At 48.7% G+C, this 16,284-nt stretch overlaps 1 protein-coding gene across 2 annotated transcripts in view; it reads right to left on the bottom strand.

Moving 5' to 3' along the window:
* The window catches only part of ARHGAP22 (Rho GTPase activating protein 22), a 156,098-nt gene that overhangs the window by 130,357 nt on the left and 9,457 nt on the right, over nt 1–16,284 (bottom strand). For both annotated transcript variants that reach the window (XM_024739070.1, XM_024739071.1), the window contains exon 2: nt 4,335–4,534. In XM_024739070.1, the coding sequence (XP_024594838.1) occupies nt 4,335–4,534 (200 nt within the window). The remainder of the gene's footprint in view (nt 1–4,334; nt 4,535–16,284) is intronic.

Below are 16,284 nucleotides of genomic sequence, written 5' to 3' on the forward strand. Positions count from 1 at the left end.
ATCAAAAAATCTAGAAACAATAAATGCTGGAAAGGGTGTGGTGAAAAGGGAACCCTCTTAACTGCTTTTTAAACTGACTTTCAATCAGAACTCCTGTTTGGAGCTCTTCTTTTGCCCTCATTTCCAGAGATAACTGGTCCTGCCAATGTCTGAGTCTTTGCTGGGCGGTGAGGGGATTTGCAAACCCAACGGATTTTTGTGCTATCTGTGGTGCTGGCTTGGAATTTAGCTCTCTGGGGTTTGCTGATCAGCTACCTCCCACCCACCTGCTGTCCAGCATCCAGAATGCAGCTGTCTCCCTCCTGCCCTCTCCATCTAGGTGTGTCCAGACCTTCGCAAGCACACCTTTAGTGTTCTTTATTGGAATTTTGGGGTTTTTAACTCTGTCATCCTTGACTAGAAGTCTGAGTTTAAGTTTTGATTTTCTTATTAACTTAGGAGGTGTTATGAAGTACGTGTGTGTTTTATTTCCACGTGTGTAGATTTCTCTCTCTCTTGCATATATACCCTCACTCACTGTCATTTTGTTCTTAATCTCTGTCTTTTTTTTTCTTTTGCACTATTGTCAGTGAATGTGTCTCTATAATTTCATTTTTTTTAAAAAAATGGAGAACAATGAGAATTCTTTTTCTTTAAGTATCCTTCAAAGCTATGTCATTAAGAACATAAAAGTTCACAGCTGCTCTATTTTCTCAGTAGGTTATTTATATTATAATGAAATGTTTCTCTTTGTTCCTATCACCTTGAATTCTATTCTATTTGATTTTGATATTCCTAAATCTGCTTTCTTTTTGCTTGCATGTGCTGGCTTACGTTTTTCCCGTTGTTTTGTTTTTCAACCTTTTTCTTTATTACTTTCTCTTTTTCAAGCCAGACTTCCACTTTGTCTTTTAAGACACAGATGAATCTGACCTATTCACATTTATTATGACAACTGAAAGGTTTCTTCCTATTCCTTGCTATCTTATTTATTTACTTTTTTGTTTTCTATTTACCTTTTTCTTTTGTTTTTTCCTCCCCTCCATTTTCTGCCCATTTGTTGAAATGATCACATTTAATTTGTTACATTCTTTCCATCTCACGTTTTGGAAGTTGTACTTTCCATTTCTATTCTATTCCATTTCTATTCAAAGCCAAGAAACCCACAGTGAAGGAGTGGGATAACTAGACTTAAAGTGAATCCTCAAACAGTGGAAACAGACCAGGCTGATCAAGAAAGAATGTGGCAGGAGTTTTCATGGTGCAAGAAACATTTTGCAGAAGCTAAAAGTATTTAAGAAGAAAAAACCTGGAATCTTTTATTAGTAAAACTGTAGGATCTGTCTGCTGGAAACTATTAGGGACATGTGTTGGGAAAAGCTGGAGGGACAGGGCCACACTTTCAGGTTCTGTTTTAAAGCACCTTTGCCTAGTCTTTCTATCTGAGTTTCCATCTGAGCCAATTCTTCCACCATCTTGAATTTTCCCCATCTCTGTGCTCTACGTCCTCTGCTGACCTTCGTGCGAGAAGGGGAGAAGGGAAGAGCTAGGGCTTTGGAGAGAGAACAAGAATATGGGCTGGGAGTGATCCTTATCACGTGTATGTGCTCTGGGCAGCATCAAGGGTAGCTGGACTTCCCTCCTCTCCACAATTACATCTGCCGGACAGATGACAGGCCATCTGTTAGGAGGGAGCTCACTGCCTGGGCACTTCTATCATTGTAAACAGTGAGCAGGGCCCATTTTTCCAGGAACCAGATATTGAGAATTAGTCCATTACATGTAGTTCATGCAATTAAATGGAAATCTGAGGGTTATTCTGCCAGCAGGCATGTAGGTTTGAGATCATACTATAAAGATAAATGAGTCAAATTTGACCAAGAGTCTCCTTGAGATTGGGAACCTGGGCAACAGGGCTGCCAGAGCAGTCAGGCTTTGTTGAGGAGGGGGGATTATGGAAAAGAGTAATCCCCCATGAGGATCTGGCAGAGACCCGGAGAGGCCAAAAGAGGAGCCCTGGGCATGATGCTGGCATCTGTTGGAGATGCTGGCTCCTTTCAGGGATCCAATGGCTCCCTGGTGACGACCGCGCTGGTTTAGCTTGGGTCAGACCCCAGGGCTCCTCCTTTGCCCAGGCTGGTGACTGGGGATGTCATTACTTCCATTCAATTAGCTATTTCCACCAGGAGCCATTGAAGTCTGGAGAAGGTGGCAGGTGAGGGAGAAGAATGTCCAGTCTGGGAAATCTGGGGGACGGAGGCTCCTTCTGGAGCTGCAGTGACAGGTGAGGGCCACCTGAGACTCACCGTGAAGAATATGTGGGGAAGCCTGGGGCAGGGGTCCACACGTAGGCTGGTGACCTCAGTGTGTTACTTTAGTCCACTGGGTTCACCCAACATCATAATGCATTTCTCCCGGGAGATGGTGCTGTGGGCGGGCCAGGAGGGGGATGACAGTAGGGGCCATAGGCAGGGCTCTGAGGTGCTAGGGACTCTGGCAACTTTGATCACCATCATCAGAGTGACATGTCACCAAAAGGACAGCCAGGAAAGCCAAGATGCCACTGAAGGGCCAAGGCTGGTCTTCAACACAAAACACAGAAGCCAGGAGGAAGATGGCGGTGGGCAAGCCAGAGGTGTGGCTCCTGAGGGGAGCAGGCTGAGGGGCAGGGCTGAGGGAGCGTGAGGGTACCCAGACTGAAGTATCCCAGGTGCTAGGATCTGTGCCCCGTCGTGTATATGTTCTACAATCTAATTCTTAGTGCATCTCTGTGAGGTAGGTAATAATGTCTCCATTTTAGTAATCATGAAACTGAAAGTAAAAAAAAAAAATTAAGTGACTTATACCAAGTTATTTAGGTAGCATGACTGACCTAATTCAGATCAAATTCAAAGTTCCTGTTTGTTCCACTCCACCTCTCTGGGAGTTCTATTCCTTCCTTATAAAGTCTGGGAGGCTGGACGAGATCAGAGTTCCCTAAACTTTAGCTTCGATCCACCTTCATGATTTTTGTCATCCTCACCTCTCATCTCTACTGGTATTGGTGTAAACTTTTCCTTAAGCAGTCTCACTTGTTTGCGTGTGTGTTAAAATGTACACAACATGTAATTTACCATTTCAATGATTTTTAAGTGTACAGGTCAGCAGCATTAAGTACACTCACATTGCTGTGCAACACTTTTTGTTTTTAACTTAGATATATTTTAGAAACAAAAACATGCTATGACTCTCACGAATGGAAACCAGTATGGCTTTCCATAAACAAAAGTTAACCACTAGAATAAATACAGTGAAGACAGAAAGTTATTTACTTGCAGCTGGTGACTAGTGCCACTGAGGTCTCTGAGATGAGGCCTGCTCCTTCCCACCCCCAGAGTCCCATGTTTTTAAGGGAGGGTCCCAAGTATTGGAGAAGTGTTAAAGATAGGACAATTCCTTCTTCATACTCAGAAAATTTGGAAGAGGAGTGACAGGGTCATTTTCTCGCCGTGTTGACGACGTGATACCGTGCTGTGCCCAGGTACCTCCTTCCACCTTGCCCATCACAGGGCCCCTCTCCGCCCCCCAGGCCCCCAAGCGCACCGTGGAACTGCTGGATGTGCACAGGCTACGGCCCTGCAAAGCTCTGTGACCCCTGACCCCAAACAAGGAGATCTCCCTTTTCTTTCCAACTTGGATCAATGACTAGGAGCCACCTTTGGAAGAAGTCCTTCAAGTTCCCTTCCCCATTTTCCCCAAGAGAAGCGAGGGTAGCTCCCAGACATCCTTTCTCTGTCTGAATCCCATAACAAGGGTTAGCTTGCCCAAGCTCCGCAAGCCCAGCCACCCTGGCCGGCAGCATGCAGAGAGCTCGGTTATGATGTCTGCACAGGGCAACTGTGACCAGGCTGCACTATGGCGGAGGAGGCCACCGACTGCTCTGACTGAGCGAACTTAGTGGAACTGGGTGGAAAGGCAGACGTGTTAAGCGCCTGAGGTGGAGCTTACAGTGCTGGTGGAAAACAGAAGCCTCCCCTGAGAGGCAGAGGCCTCTGACACAGGGGTTTCACCGCGAGCCAGAATTCAGCATGACGTTAGATTTGTCTGGGTGCCCGTTTCCCTGCATAATGGAAGGAATGGAATGTGTGCACCTGTGTCCTCCTTGGAAGCACTAAGAGGCTGAAAAGGACATGAGGAAGAGTTGTATTTTTAAGCCATGGACAGGGGCTTGGTGCTTGAGGGGTGGAGGTGCTGACGGCAGGGTCACACTCTCTGCCTTCTCCCCTCTCCTGGACGCAGTTAAACACGCCCACCCCCACCCCCCCGCCTGGAGCCCCGCTGTGATGCCCGCTGGACACAGGACGCACGCTCCTCACCTGGGGCTTGCTCTCATCTTTGTCCTTGTAGTAGAAGAGCTGATCCCCACGCAGCACGAACCAGCGTTGCTGCCAGTTCTTCATTATGCTCCTCTGCTTCTTCAGCCAGCCTGCCTTCAGGACGGGGCCCAGCCTGCGGGGGCAGGGTGGCTGCCCAGGGCTCCGGCTCTGCTCCCCCATCACCAGGCTTTTGGAGCGGGCTGGAAGCCAAGCACACACACAGTGAGCACGAAGGATGGCAGGCCAGGGGTCAGTCCTTGCCCCACCCTGGCATCCCAGCTGCCCGGTGACCAGAGTATGGGAGCTTCGGCCAGCAGGGCATGACCATGCTTGGCCTATCTCCCCCTTGGGTTCAAAGGGACATGGGTTGGGACCCCTCAGCACCGCAGCCCAAGGTCATCCACCTGAGGGAGTGCACAGCCTGCCTGATTAGTTTCTGCTTTGTCTCTGGGATCCAAGATTCTGCCCTTCCCCAGGTTTGTTCATCCATCCATGCCTCCATGCACCCATCCATCCATCCAGCTTTCCATTTGTTCAATGACTCATTCATTCATTCAGCAACTATTTATTAGTACCTACTATGTACCAATCACTGTTATAGGTACTGGGGAAAAAGCAGTAAGAAATAAGAAAAATAAGAAAGATAAACATCTGGATCCTGCTAGAGCTCACATTCTAGCAGGGTTCCTGTCACTCAGGCCCCAAGGGAGCTGGCCCCAGCAGACTCCCTCCCTGGTACCTGGGTGGCACCTCTCCCCTGGCAGCATCAGATCTCAGCACCATTGCCCAGAACCCCCATCCCACCTAGCAAACCACCTTGCTGCTTCCCTGGGATCATCCTGGCAGCTGGGCCTGCACAGCAGGGCCTCTGCAACAGTTGCTTGCTGTGACTTGTCGATGGCTCCCTGGCAGGGTGAAGGGGCCGTCCCTCCTACCTAGAGCCAACGAGTGCCTCGAGCACTCCTGCTCCGCAGATACCACTGAGCAGCGCTCTGCCAGGGTTGGTACTGCCCTTCACAGTGATTGAGTTCTTGCCCCTCCCATGCCTCCCCTACCCCTTCCCCTCGCTCTCCCCTCTGTCCTGGGGAAAGCTTCTCTCCTCTCTCTGGCCAGTATCAAGGATACTGCTGCAGTGGTCACTAGGAGGGGCCATCCTGGACTTTGGAGGAACAACTCTGAGTCCAAACGTAATCACACTTACAATTCTTAGACCACGGATCCTAACTTATGATTGGAACACACGGTCCCTGCAACCCACAGTTGTTTCTTCCATCCCTTTCCTACTCAATTTCTGGCTTGGCTGCATGGTGAGCTCCTATTTATCCTTCCAGATCCAACTCCACAGAACCTTCCTTCTGATCTCTTCCAGATAGTCATTCCCTCCTCTACCAGGACACGTGGTCCATGGCTGGTATTTATTAACCTGTGTGGTTGCCTTTCTGCCCCTCTAGACTGAGGGGTAGGGATGGGAGGACATAACGTCTTATCTAGTTCTGCACTTGTGGCTCTCATCACCACACCAGGCAGGTAATGGATGTAAGACATGGTTGTCAAACATCACGGGCTACTTTGGCTTACTCTTTTATTTTAAATGGAAGTATAGCTGATTTGCAGAATCAACTGTCCTTGGCAGAAGCAGGGCTCCAGTGGAGGAGAGGAGAGGCCAGCCCCTGCTCCCCTCAGTTCACCAGGGAGGCGCTTCCTGCAGATGCTACTTAGGCTGCCCAGCCAGCCCGGATTGTCCCCCAGCCGCTCAATCACACAGATATTACTTATAAGGCCCATAGAGCACCTTGAAAGGAAAATCGTTGTTGTTATGATTTATTAATAACCACTGTTCCTGTCTTCAGCATTTCCTTGAATCAAGCCATGTAAATATTCCAGTTCTGTAAACATTTAAGCCAAGATTTCAACTCAAACAGCTCTGACCTTCTAAGGCTCCAGAACTGACGGGAGTTTCTGGCCCAGGACCAGGCCTGTGACCTGGGGAGGAGGAGGGTGCTCTTTGCCCTCCTCAAAGTCAAGTTCTTCGGCTCACAAGCACACCATCATTCATTCACTCGTTCATTCATCCATGCCTTCCAAGTCTGCGGAGCTCCTCCAGGTATGGGGCAGAACCCCAAGTTTGCGTTCCCCCAGAGCCCCAAGGCTGGCAGGAGAAATAACATGAAGAAGAGCCACACAGAGATGGAAGAGCCACAGGCCACGTGGACAGGCAAAGGCTGCAGACACTTAAATGAAGGTGCACCTTTCTGCTGTAGACATTTGCAGAGCCACCCAGAGGAGGAGCGCCTAGGCTGAGCCTTGAAGGATGACCAGAGTTTGGGCCCACCTCAGGGGAGGGGGCACTCCAATTTGCAAAGAAGGAACAGGAGTAGCATTTGCTACCTCTTGGCTCAGATCAACGAGTGTGCCGGGTTGATGCGGTCACCTATTCGCACTGACAAGCATCTCCTGAGAGGATGGACCACACTCCCAGTCTCTCCTTCCTCACCCCCCAGTCCCTGCCAACCCCTTGCATTTGGAGGTTTTGTCCTCTCCTGGAAAGTGCTCTGATGAAATCCGACAGTCTGGTTCTGATTCTCAGCCTCTGAGACACTTCGGTGCTCACACACACTGATTATTCTCTTCCTGAAGCTCTTCCTTCCGCCCCCACTGCAGAGCCCAACTGCCTGGTACACCCACGTCTCTTACCACCTGCCCAGCCCGTTCTGGTCTCAGTTCCTCCTGTTCTCCCCGAAAGTCCTGCTGTTGCCCAGGGCTGCCCCAGCTGCCCTCCATTCCATCATGAGTCCACGTCTTTATTTCTGCCCAGATCTTTCTCTGAAACTTCAGGCTCACGTTAAACCATCCCCATGGGGGTCCATAGGGATGGTTCATGGTCGCCTGTGCCCATGTTCAAATTCAATGTCTACTGACTACTCACATCACCCAAGCCTGCTCCCCACCCCCTGCTCACCAAGGATTCATGACTGGGACCGGCCAATCTTGACATCTTGGAGTTGTTTTGACAAACCCTCCCCATCAAGTCCCACGGCCAATTAGTGTGCAAATTCTGAAGATTCTCTCTTTGCACTCTTTCTTTTTTTTTTTTTTTTTTTTTTTTTGAGACACTCCACGGCATGTGGGATCTTCCCGGACCAGAGCACAAACCCGCGTCCCCTGCATCGGCAGGCGGACTCTCAACCACTGCGCCACCAGGGAAGCCCTGCACTCTTCTTTCTTTCCATTTCTGTTTTACTGAATCAATTCGAATTCTTATCATCCCTCGCCTGGACGCCTTCCTCTTGCTCCCTGCCCTCTGCTGGAGTCTCCAGAAGAGATACGCAGCTGCCGAGGAAATTTTTCTAAACGCAGATATAATCAGCTTTTACTCCTTTTCTCCACAGTAGTTAGGGCATTTATCAATTACGTGCAGAGTAAAATCCAACCCCAGCCTGGCCGTCACGATCGGTTCACGGGACAGCGCCACCTCTGCCTAACCACGCACCTCCCCGTCAGCCCAGGGCTAACGGCTGCCGAAGGTGCCTGCATACTACGCCTACCTGGGACCTTAGGAGATCCGGTCTCCAGGTTTGTTGAAAACGCCTACCTGGGACCTTAGGAGATCCGGTCTCCAGGTTTGTTGAAACACAACTTCCGGGGGAAGGACCTGGAATCTGGATGTTGAAGCAGCCCAGGTGATTCCAATAATCACTGCCCTGGGGTCTAGTCACACTGGACAACTCCCCAGTGTAATGCCCTTTTGCTCATCTTCACTGTCAAAGTCCTACTTTCCACTCAACATTTGGGTCCCGTTGCACCTCCTTCATGTAGCTCTCCAAGAGTCACTCCACTAAAATTAGTCTCTTTCTCTTCACTTCAATTTCACCTTTAGAATAGTGTGGATAACAGTCTGGTGTGTAGTACTGTTGTTTGGGCAGTGCATGTATCTACCTCTCCCCAAAACTGAGGGCCATGGAGAGCTAGGGGGTCCAACTCCCGCCTGGGAAAATCTGTGTGCATGAGTGTGTTTTTTCTAGTATGTAAGTATGTATGTGCATGAGTGTGTAAGAGTGTGTGCATGTGTGAGTGTGCATCCGTGTGTTTGCAAGCATATGCTTGTGAATGTGTGTGTGTGCATGCTGCAGTGTGCAAGAGTGTGTGCACACATGTGTCATTGTGAGTGTACAATGAGGGTATGTTTGTAAGAATGTCTGAGAGTGTGGGTGCATGCAAAGCTGTGAATGTGTATGAGTGTGAGTGTGTTTGCAAGCTTGTGAGGTGTGTGAGCGCATGCCTGTTTGGAGCAATCCTAAATTCAGAATCTGGGGTCTCGGTCCAGGCAGTCAGTTCTGAGCAAGCAGACCCTGAGCCCAGGGCCTGCAGACTCATCCAGGAGCCCTGGAGGCCTGAGATCCTTACTTGGAAGCCAGGCTGTTGGGAAACTGGGAAAGCTGACAGGACAAGCCAGGGGAGGAGAGACAGAGGGTAGAGGCTGGGGGTGAGTCTCTGGGAGGGTGTAGAGGAGGGGCCGCCCTGAGAGACATTTAGGAGGCGGGGCTGATGACTGATGGCATGGAGAGGGGGACAGGCCAGCAGTCAAGGAGGGGCAGCGAGATGGTGCACATGTTAGATTTTGCAGTCTCTCTGACATCCAAGAGGATGTGTCCAGGGGACATGCGACGCGGGGGACGGAGCCAGCTCAGGAAAGAGGTGCTGCAGGTCAGTGCCCAGCACATAGGAAGCACTCAGTCAGAATCTGCTGAATGACACTGCGCTAAAAACCTTCATGCATTGCTCATCTAATGCTTACAACAAGTGTTCTTCAGCAACAGGGGTCACACCATGCATAAGTGGCACAGCCTTGTCTGTGAATACAAATACTCCCTCCTTCAGGGCCTGCTCAGGTGGTGATGGGGGCTTAGCTTGGAACAGCCGCTGGGTGTTGGTAGACTCGGCCCTCATTGCATTAGCACTGGGCTGGCTTTCCTAGAAATGCTGGCCCAGGAGGGGTCAAAATGGGAGAAAGAAGGAACTCGATGGGTGGACAGGTGAGGGTAGGGTGGGTGGCAGTGGAAGGGACGGACGTGCCTAAGTGCCTGCAAGGGCCAGAGTTGGGGGTGGGAGCCCAGCAGCTGACATGAGTAATTTCACTTATTCCTCAGAATAATCCTGAGTTCTCAGATGTTCTGACTGAGACTCAGAGGAAGAAAGCTGAAGGTTACACAACAATGTTGTTATGTGGCGAAGCCAGGATTCAAAGCCCAGTCAGCGTTGGTCACCGAGGATGCTACAATCCTTCCCCAGCAAAACCGAGACTGAGCGGGGCCCTAAGTGCTTCAGCTCAGAGATGCCAGGAAGGGAGGAGAAAAGCAGCCTGCACAGAAAAGCACCCAAGTGTCCGCAAGGTGACAGAGGCTGCCAGGGATGACAGCAACAGTCACTCCAACTCAGAAGGTCAGAACCCTGGGTGGAGGAAATGGAATGCAAGGACCCAAAGGTTCATTCATTATCATAGAAGGACAAAGGCCTATGCAGGCAGCATCAAGGTGCAGGGCCAGCCCTGATTTTTTTTTTTTTTTTTTGGCCTCATTGTGTGGCTTGCAGGATCTTAGTTCCCCAACCAGGGACTGAACCCAGGCCGCAACAGTGAGAGCGCTGAGTCCTAACCACTGGACTGCCAGGGAACTCGCATGCCCTTTTCCTATCAAGGAAGTGTAAAAAATTATTTTTTAACATCTTTGTTGGAGTATAATTGCTTTACAGTGTTGTGTTAGTTACTGCTGTATAACAAAGTGAATCAGCTATATGCATACGTATAACCCCATATCCCATCCTTCTTGCGTCTCCCTCCCACCCTCCTTATCCCACCCCTCTAGGTGGTCACAAAGCACGGAGCTGCTCTCCCTGTGCTACACAGCTGCTTCCCACTAGCTATCTAGTTTACATTCGGTAGTGTATATAAGCATTTCTTTTTTTTTTTTTTGCTTCTGTAATTATAGTTGCATTTATTTTTACGGCTGAGTAATATTCCATTGTATATATGTGCCACATTTTCTTTATCCATTCATCTGTCAATGGACACTTAGGTTGCTTCCATGTCCTGGCTATTTCATCATTAGTGTATAGGAATGCAAGAGATTTCTGTGCATTAATTTTGTATCCTGCTACTCTACCAAATTCATTGATTAGCTCTAGTAGTTTTCTGATAGAATCTTTAGATTCTCTATGCGTAGTATCATGTCATCTGCAAACAGTGACAGTTTTACTTCTTCTTTTGGATTTAGATTCCTTTCATTTCTTTTTCTTCTCTGATTGGGAAGTGTAAATCTTTTGTTTGTCAGAGTTGAAGAAATTAAAGAAGTGAATGTACAGAATGTACAGAAGAGGAAATTAAAGAAGTGAATGTACAGAATGTACAGAAGAGGAAATACAAACAGCCAATAAAGATTAGTAGTGATGCTGGATTTCAGTAGTAATCAGGGGGAAGTACAAATTATAGCTATTTTATGATGCAGTACTGTGTACCCTTTAGGCAGGTACATTTTTAAAATTCAGTAATATCGTGTGTTGTGAGTTATTGTAAGCTACTTTATAGAAGGCAATTGGGCTGTGTTTATTAAAATTGAAAACATGCCCACTCTATAACCCAGCAAATTCTGTGTCTTACCTCTTTCCTGAAAAAAGAACCACAAGTGCCTAGGTAGTCACACCCAAGGATGCCCTTGGAGCACACTGAGTGATCCCTAATAATGGAAAAACCCAAATGCCCAACAATAGGAAAATAGCCAAATAAACTATGCTGTGTTCACATTACAGGATGCACAACAGAAGTTAAAAAGAAGGAAATGAATGTCTATGAGCGAACACGGTTAGCTCCCCTCTTCAACAAACACCTCAGAAGAGGTGTCTTCACTCTTTCCAATTCCTCTCCGATTCTCCTTTTTTATTGTAGTAAAATACACTTAACATAAAGTTGACCATTTTAACCATTTTTAAGTGTACGGTTTACTGTGGCTTTAAGTACATTCACATTGCTATGTAACCATCACCATCATTCATTTCTAGAATTTTTTCATCATCCCTAACTGCTTCCTGTTCTCTTTTGATCCCACCCAGTCAGCCTTCCCCGACCTCTGTACCACCAAAACTGCTCTTATCAAGGCCACCAGTAACCCTCACGTTGCTTAATCCAAGGTCAAGTTAGCCCATCCATTCCTTACCCTTACACCACTTGACCCCAGTTGGTCCTTCCCGCCTCTGTGACCATTTCTACCCTTGGCTTCCAAGACCACTCTCTCCTGCCTCTCCCCTTCTTCACTGGCTACCACTCTCAGTCTCATCATCCCCACCTCTTAAAGTCCAGCACCAGGGGCTAGTCCTTGGACTCTATTTCTGTCCACATTCACTGTCTCAGTGATCTCCTTCCATCTCATGGATTAAAACACCATCGATGTGTGGAAGGCACCTGTGCAGAGCTCAGCCCTGAACCCCAGACCCAGGCAGCCATCACACCATCCACCTCCAGCATCTCATGGCAAAGCTCAACTCCTGGTCCTTCCCCACCCCCAAACCTACTCCTCTCATGGTTTCCCCATCTCAGTCAATGGAAACACTATCAGACATGCCTATTCCCAGCCACCATCATTTCTCACTTGAGTTACTGCTACAGCCTCTTCTCCAGTCTGCCATCTGCCATCCCCCCACTGCAGTTTCTTAACAGGGCAGCCAGAGACAGTTTTTAAAGATGGGAGTTAGACCATGTTACTTCCCTATGAAAACCCTGCAGGACTCCCCCTCTCACTCAGAGTAAAAGTAGGAGCCATCACTACAGCCTACAAGGGTCCTTGGGACCTGGCCATGTGGCCTCTCGGACCTCCTTGCACTTCCCTGCTCTTGGCCACACTGGCCTCTGCTGTTCCTCAAACAGGCCAGTCATGCACCGGCCTCCTGGCTCTGCACCTGCCATCCCTGGCCCCATAGGAAGCCTCTCAGCCTCTTTGTTCTTTATTCAAATGCCATTTTCTCAGTGAGGACTTCCTGACCACCCTTAAGAAGACGTATCCCCAACCTTTCCATCTCCCTTTTTCTGCTTTAATATTTACTTAAGTTCTATTATAGCGGTGGAAGAGAGCAAATAGCAGAAAAATACACAAATTATGAAACTATACAAAAAGGGAAGAAAAACACAACCCCTTAAACAAAAGGTATTCACAAGGTATATTCAGTGGGTACATGCATTTGCATAGAAGGAACATGTCACACCTGTAACAGTGACTTTGGTCATGAAGGGGAGGATGGGGCTGTAGTATTGTGGTTTTATACATGCATTGCTTACATAAATTAAAATAAAAACTTTAAAAGAGACAGCTCTTTTGGAATGGAGCTAAATCCCCTCAGGAGATCTAAAATAGCAATTAAAATATCACAAGTTTGATAAATGTTTATGCGTATTTATCTGCAACAAGCACTGCGCTGGGCTGTGGACCACAACACAAAGAGATGCCTAGCCTCTGCCTACTCGGAGCATCCAGGCTGAACACATGACGCTTCATGGAAGCATGGCCAGGCCCACCTGTGGACCTTCTGTGGGATCAGGTCAGGGGCCCCCTCTCTATAGGTGAGCCCCTCCACTGGGCCTGGGTCTACTCCAGCCTGTCTGCTTCACCCCATCTCGCACGAGGAGGGGCTCAGCAAGGGTGTGCAGGTCATTCACTCCCCCAGTGTTTCAACGAGAATACCTGGCAGCTGCTGCGTCTTAGAAATGGCTGAGAACACATTAAAGATACCTTACACAGTGGAACGTGTCAAGAGCTCTGCCCAAATTCCCTTGATTCCTTTTTCCTGTCTTTATGCGCCCTTACTTCCAACAGCTTACCCCGGGTGGTTTTTCAGGGCTGCTGGCCCGTTTTGAAGTCTGTCCTTGGGTTATTGGAGCCATTCTGAGCAGGCAGTGGGAGAACTGGAAGTGCCCAGGAATTCACATCCCTCCCTCGCCCCACAGCCCTTGGCCAAAGACTCATGCATATGGGATCCTGAAAGCCCCTGCAGCCTTGTTTCTAGTTGGACACCGCTTGGAGGGATAAAGAGGTGCAATTCACGTTCAGAGTTTCCCTGGGGCTCAGGCTGAGACCCCTCCTTTACTGGCTTTGCACCCCAGCTTGGCTCTCCCCGTCCCGGTGCTGCTCCCCCGCTGCCACCCCTCACTGGTGTCCCTTGGGAGCACCTGCTTACAAAATTACCACATACACTGCTCATCTCAGGGTCTATTCAGGAGATCCACACCTAGCACCCCTGATCGCTTTCAGGGCCTTATGACCACGCTGTGGCAGCACTGGCCTTGGCAGCTGCTGGGGCATTGGCACGCAGTTTTTCCATCTGTAGCTCTGTTAGTGCAGCCCCGAGAGCGTGGAGGAGTGGCCGCACTTGAACTGAAACACAACTGATTTATAAAATCAATGAGATTTTAAAGCCGGGCTGGGGAAAGAGCAAGATGGCTCTCAGAGCTGAACTGATTTAAAGGAGAAGTATTGAGGCAGAAAGATTAATGGAGAAGAGAGAGGTGAGGTACTGGAAGGGGCACTCTGCAGGGGGCCGGACGAGCCGGTTTCATGAAGTTAATGCAATTTGCAGCTAAGGGCAAGGGGGCCTCGCCAGGTTCCTGTGCTGTCCTGGGGGCACTGCATGAGCCTCAGATGATTTATTACAGGATGGTTCCTGAGTGCCCCCTACCTTTAAAAATTTTGTTTAGTTACTTAGCTTCTTTCTGGGCTCCACTTGGTCATCTGTTCTTTGCTAAGTCCCCCATCTGAGGGGTCTAGAGAATCAGCCAGGCGCTCCTAATGGGTCTCAATTAGGGGCCTGAAAGGTGAAGGACAAAGGGGAAACCTACCACCCCCCTTAAGTAAAAAGTATTAATTTTAATATAACTCTGAGGGAGTCTAGAAAGTTTGGATTTTTTCCAAAATGATTATTTTAATGCTTTCAAAACATCAACATAAAAGATCACTTTCTTTACCATTATTTTTATTGGCTCTTCCTGGGTCTGTTTCCTGACTCAGCTGGTGCTGGTCTTCAGCGAGGGGGTGCAGGAGGCAGGGCAACCCCCAAACTGCTTGACCTGCACTTCCATGCAGTGTGAACCCCCAGGTTCAACTGGATCCAGTATTCTTTTATCCATTCATGGGGCTTATAGGGCCTCCTGGGTGTCCACCCTGTGCAAGCCACTGGGGTATGGAAATGAAAGGCACGTGCCTGCCATGGTACAAGTAAAGGGAGAACAGAGACATCCAAATACAAGAGTCTGTCATCTCGGCACATATAAGGGGAAATGAGAGCGTGAAGGCAGCAGCAAGGAAGTCAGGCTGGGAGGTTGGGAGGCCAGAAGCGAGGCTGAAGCTGGATGAAAGAATGGAGTAAGCTGTTAAAAGGGATCAGGTTATGCCACCCCCAAATATGCCACTTTGGTATATTGATTATTTTGAGCTGAAGGCAACTGAGAAACAGCACAAAGGAAGAGCTATTTTCCCTCTCCCTTTCTGCTCAAAAGCAGGGCATAAATTTCCCTTTGTAAAGGTGCCTTGCAACTCCTGTACCAGGAAAAGGAGAATGAGACTCTTATCATCAGGAGACGACTTGAGTCTGCATAATGAACCTTACTAAACAACCCTTATCTGCCATACTTTTCCTCGTCACCTTCCCACAGTTTACTGACCCTGGGTTTAACTGTCTCTTTTCTATAAAGCACCTGCCCATACACTTAAAACTATCAATAAAATTTATATGTCTTTCTCCTGTTAATCTTTTAGCAATTTAATCAGCAGCACTCAGGTGCAGAACTTAAGAGGGTAGAGGAAAAGTTTTTCCTCCCCTACACTATGGAAGGCTGGGAGGGAGAAAGGGTGTGCCCAGCAGACGGAACAGGAAGACATGCAGGATGAGAGAGCATGGGGTTAAACCCAGAAAGTCTGGCTCCCAGGCTCTTAACCCTGACTCTCACAGGACCCATGTCCCTGCCCTAGAACAGACCAAACCCTAACCCCTTCCTACCAAGACTAATGAAAAACCCCTTTCTTTGAGAAGGACAAGCCTGATCGACATCACCTAACCTCTATCCACAGGCTGGACCTCCAACCATCCTGCCATGGTGGGATCCCTCTTGCTGCATCTCCTTCAAAGAGGCTATGCTTTAGCCATCATCGACATGGGTATGAAGTCGGGAAGATGAGACGGCCTCGGTGAGCCTGTGTGCAGTCAGGTCTCCAGCTTCACTTCCCACTCATACCACACACCCCACTCTTTCCAGATCAACGACTGGTCCCCACAAAGGCCATTTTGTGCCAGGCAGCTGCACCTCTGTGCTTGCCCACCTGATGAGCCCTGACACTCTTGAAGTGTTGGTGCAGCCTTTTCCTACTATGTGAAGACTCCTCTAGCAGGTTCCCAAAGCAGGGGCTTGACTACCATCCATCATGCCACCCCATAGATGGCACACACTTCTGGCCGGACACGTGCCTCTCAAATCTCTGTGTTGATCTGTGAGCTTCTCGTGGCCAGAGAGGGTGCCCTCCTCATGCTTGATTCCTGGAACGTAGCAGAGAGCCTCTCAAATGCTTGCTGAATGAATGAGTGGATGTAAGACAGGAATCCTCAAGTTCAAAGAAGATGGGAAAGATCAAATCCAAGAGACCTTGTGCCTCTACAGATGATCTTCCTGGGCTGGAAGAAATCTGCCAGCAGGATTTCTCCTACCCATGGCCTGCTTCCACATGATGAAAGGTTTAAGGGCACAAGATCACTGATTCCACTCCTGTAATCAGAGGAGCGCAAGCAGGAGCAGGAAACATGGAATGTAGTTTTCCTACTTTTCCTAGTTTGGTGGTGGGAGTGGAGAGGCCAACTGAGGTCATGGAAAGGGCACAGGATTTGGAGGCTCTTTAGCCTCTTGGAGCCCCAGGTTTCCACATAA

This window comes from Neophocaena asiaeorientalis, unplaced genomic scaffold (genome assembly GCF_003031525.2).
Source record: "Neophocaena asiaeorientalis asiaeorientalis breed wild unplaced genomic scaffold, Neophocaena_asiaeorientalis_V1.1 scaffold202, whole genome shotgun sequence".
Lineage (NCBI taxonomy): Eukaryota > Metazoa > Chordata > Mammalia > Artiodactyla > Phocoenidae > Neophocaena > Neophocaena asiaeorientalis.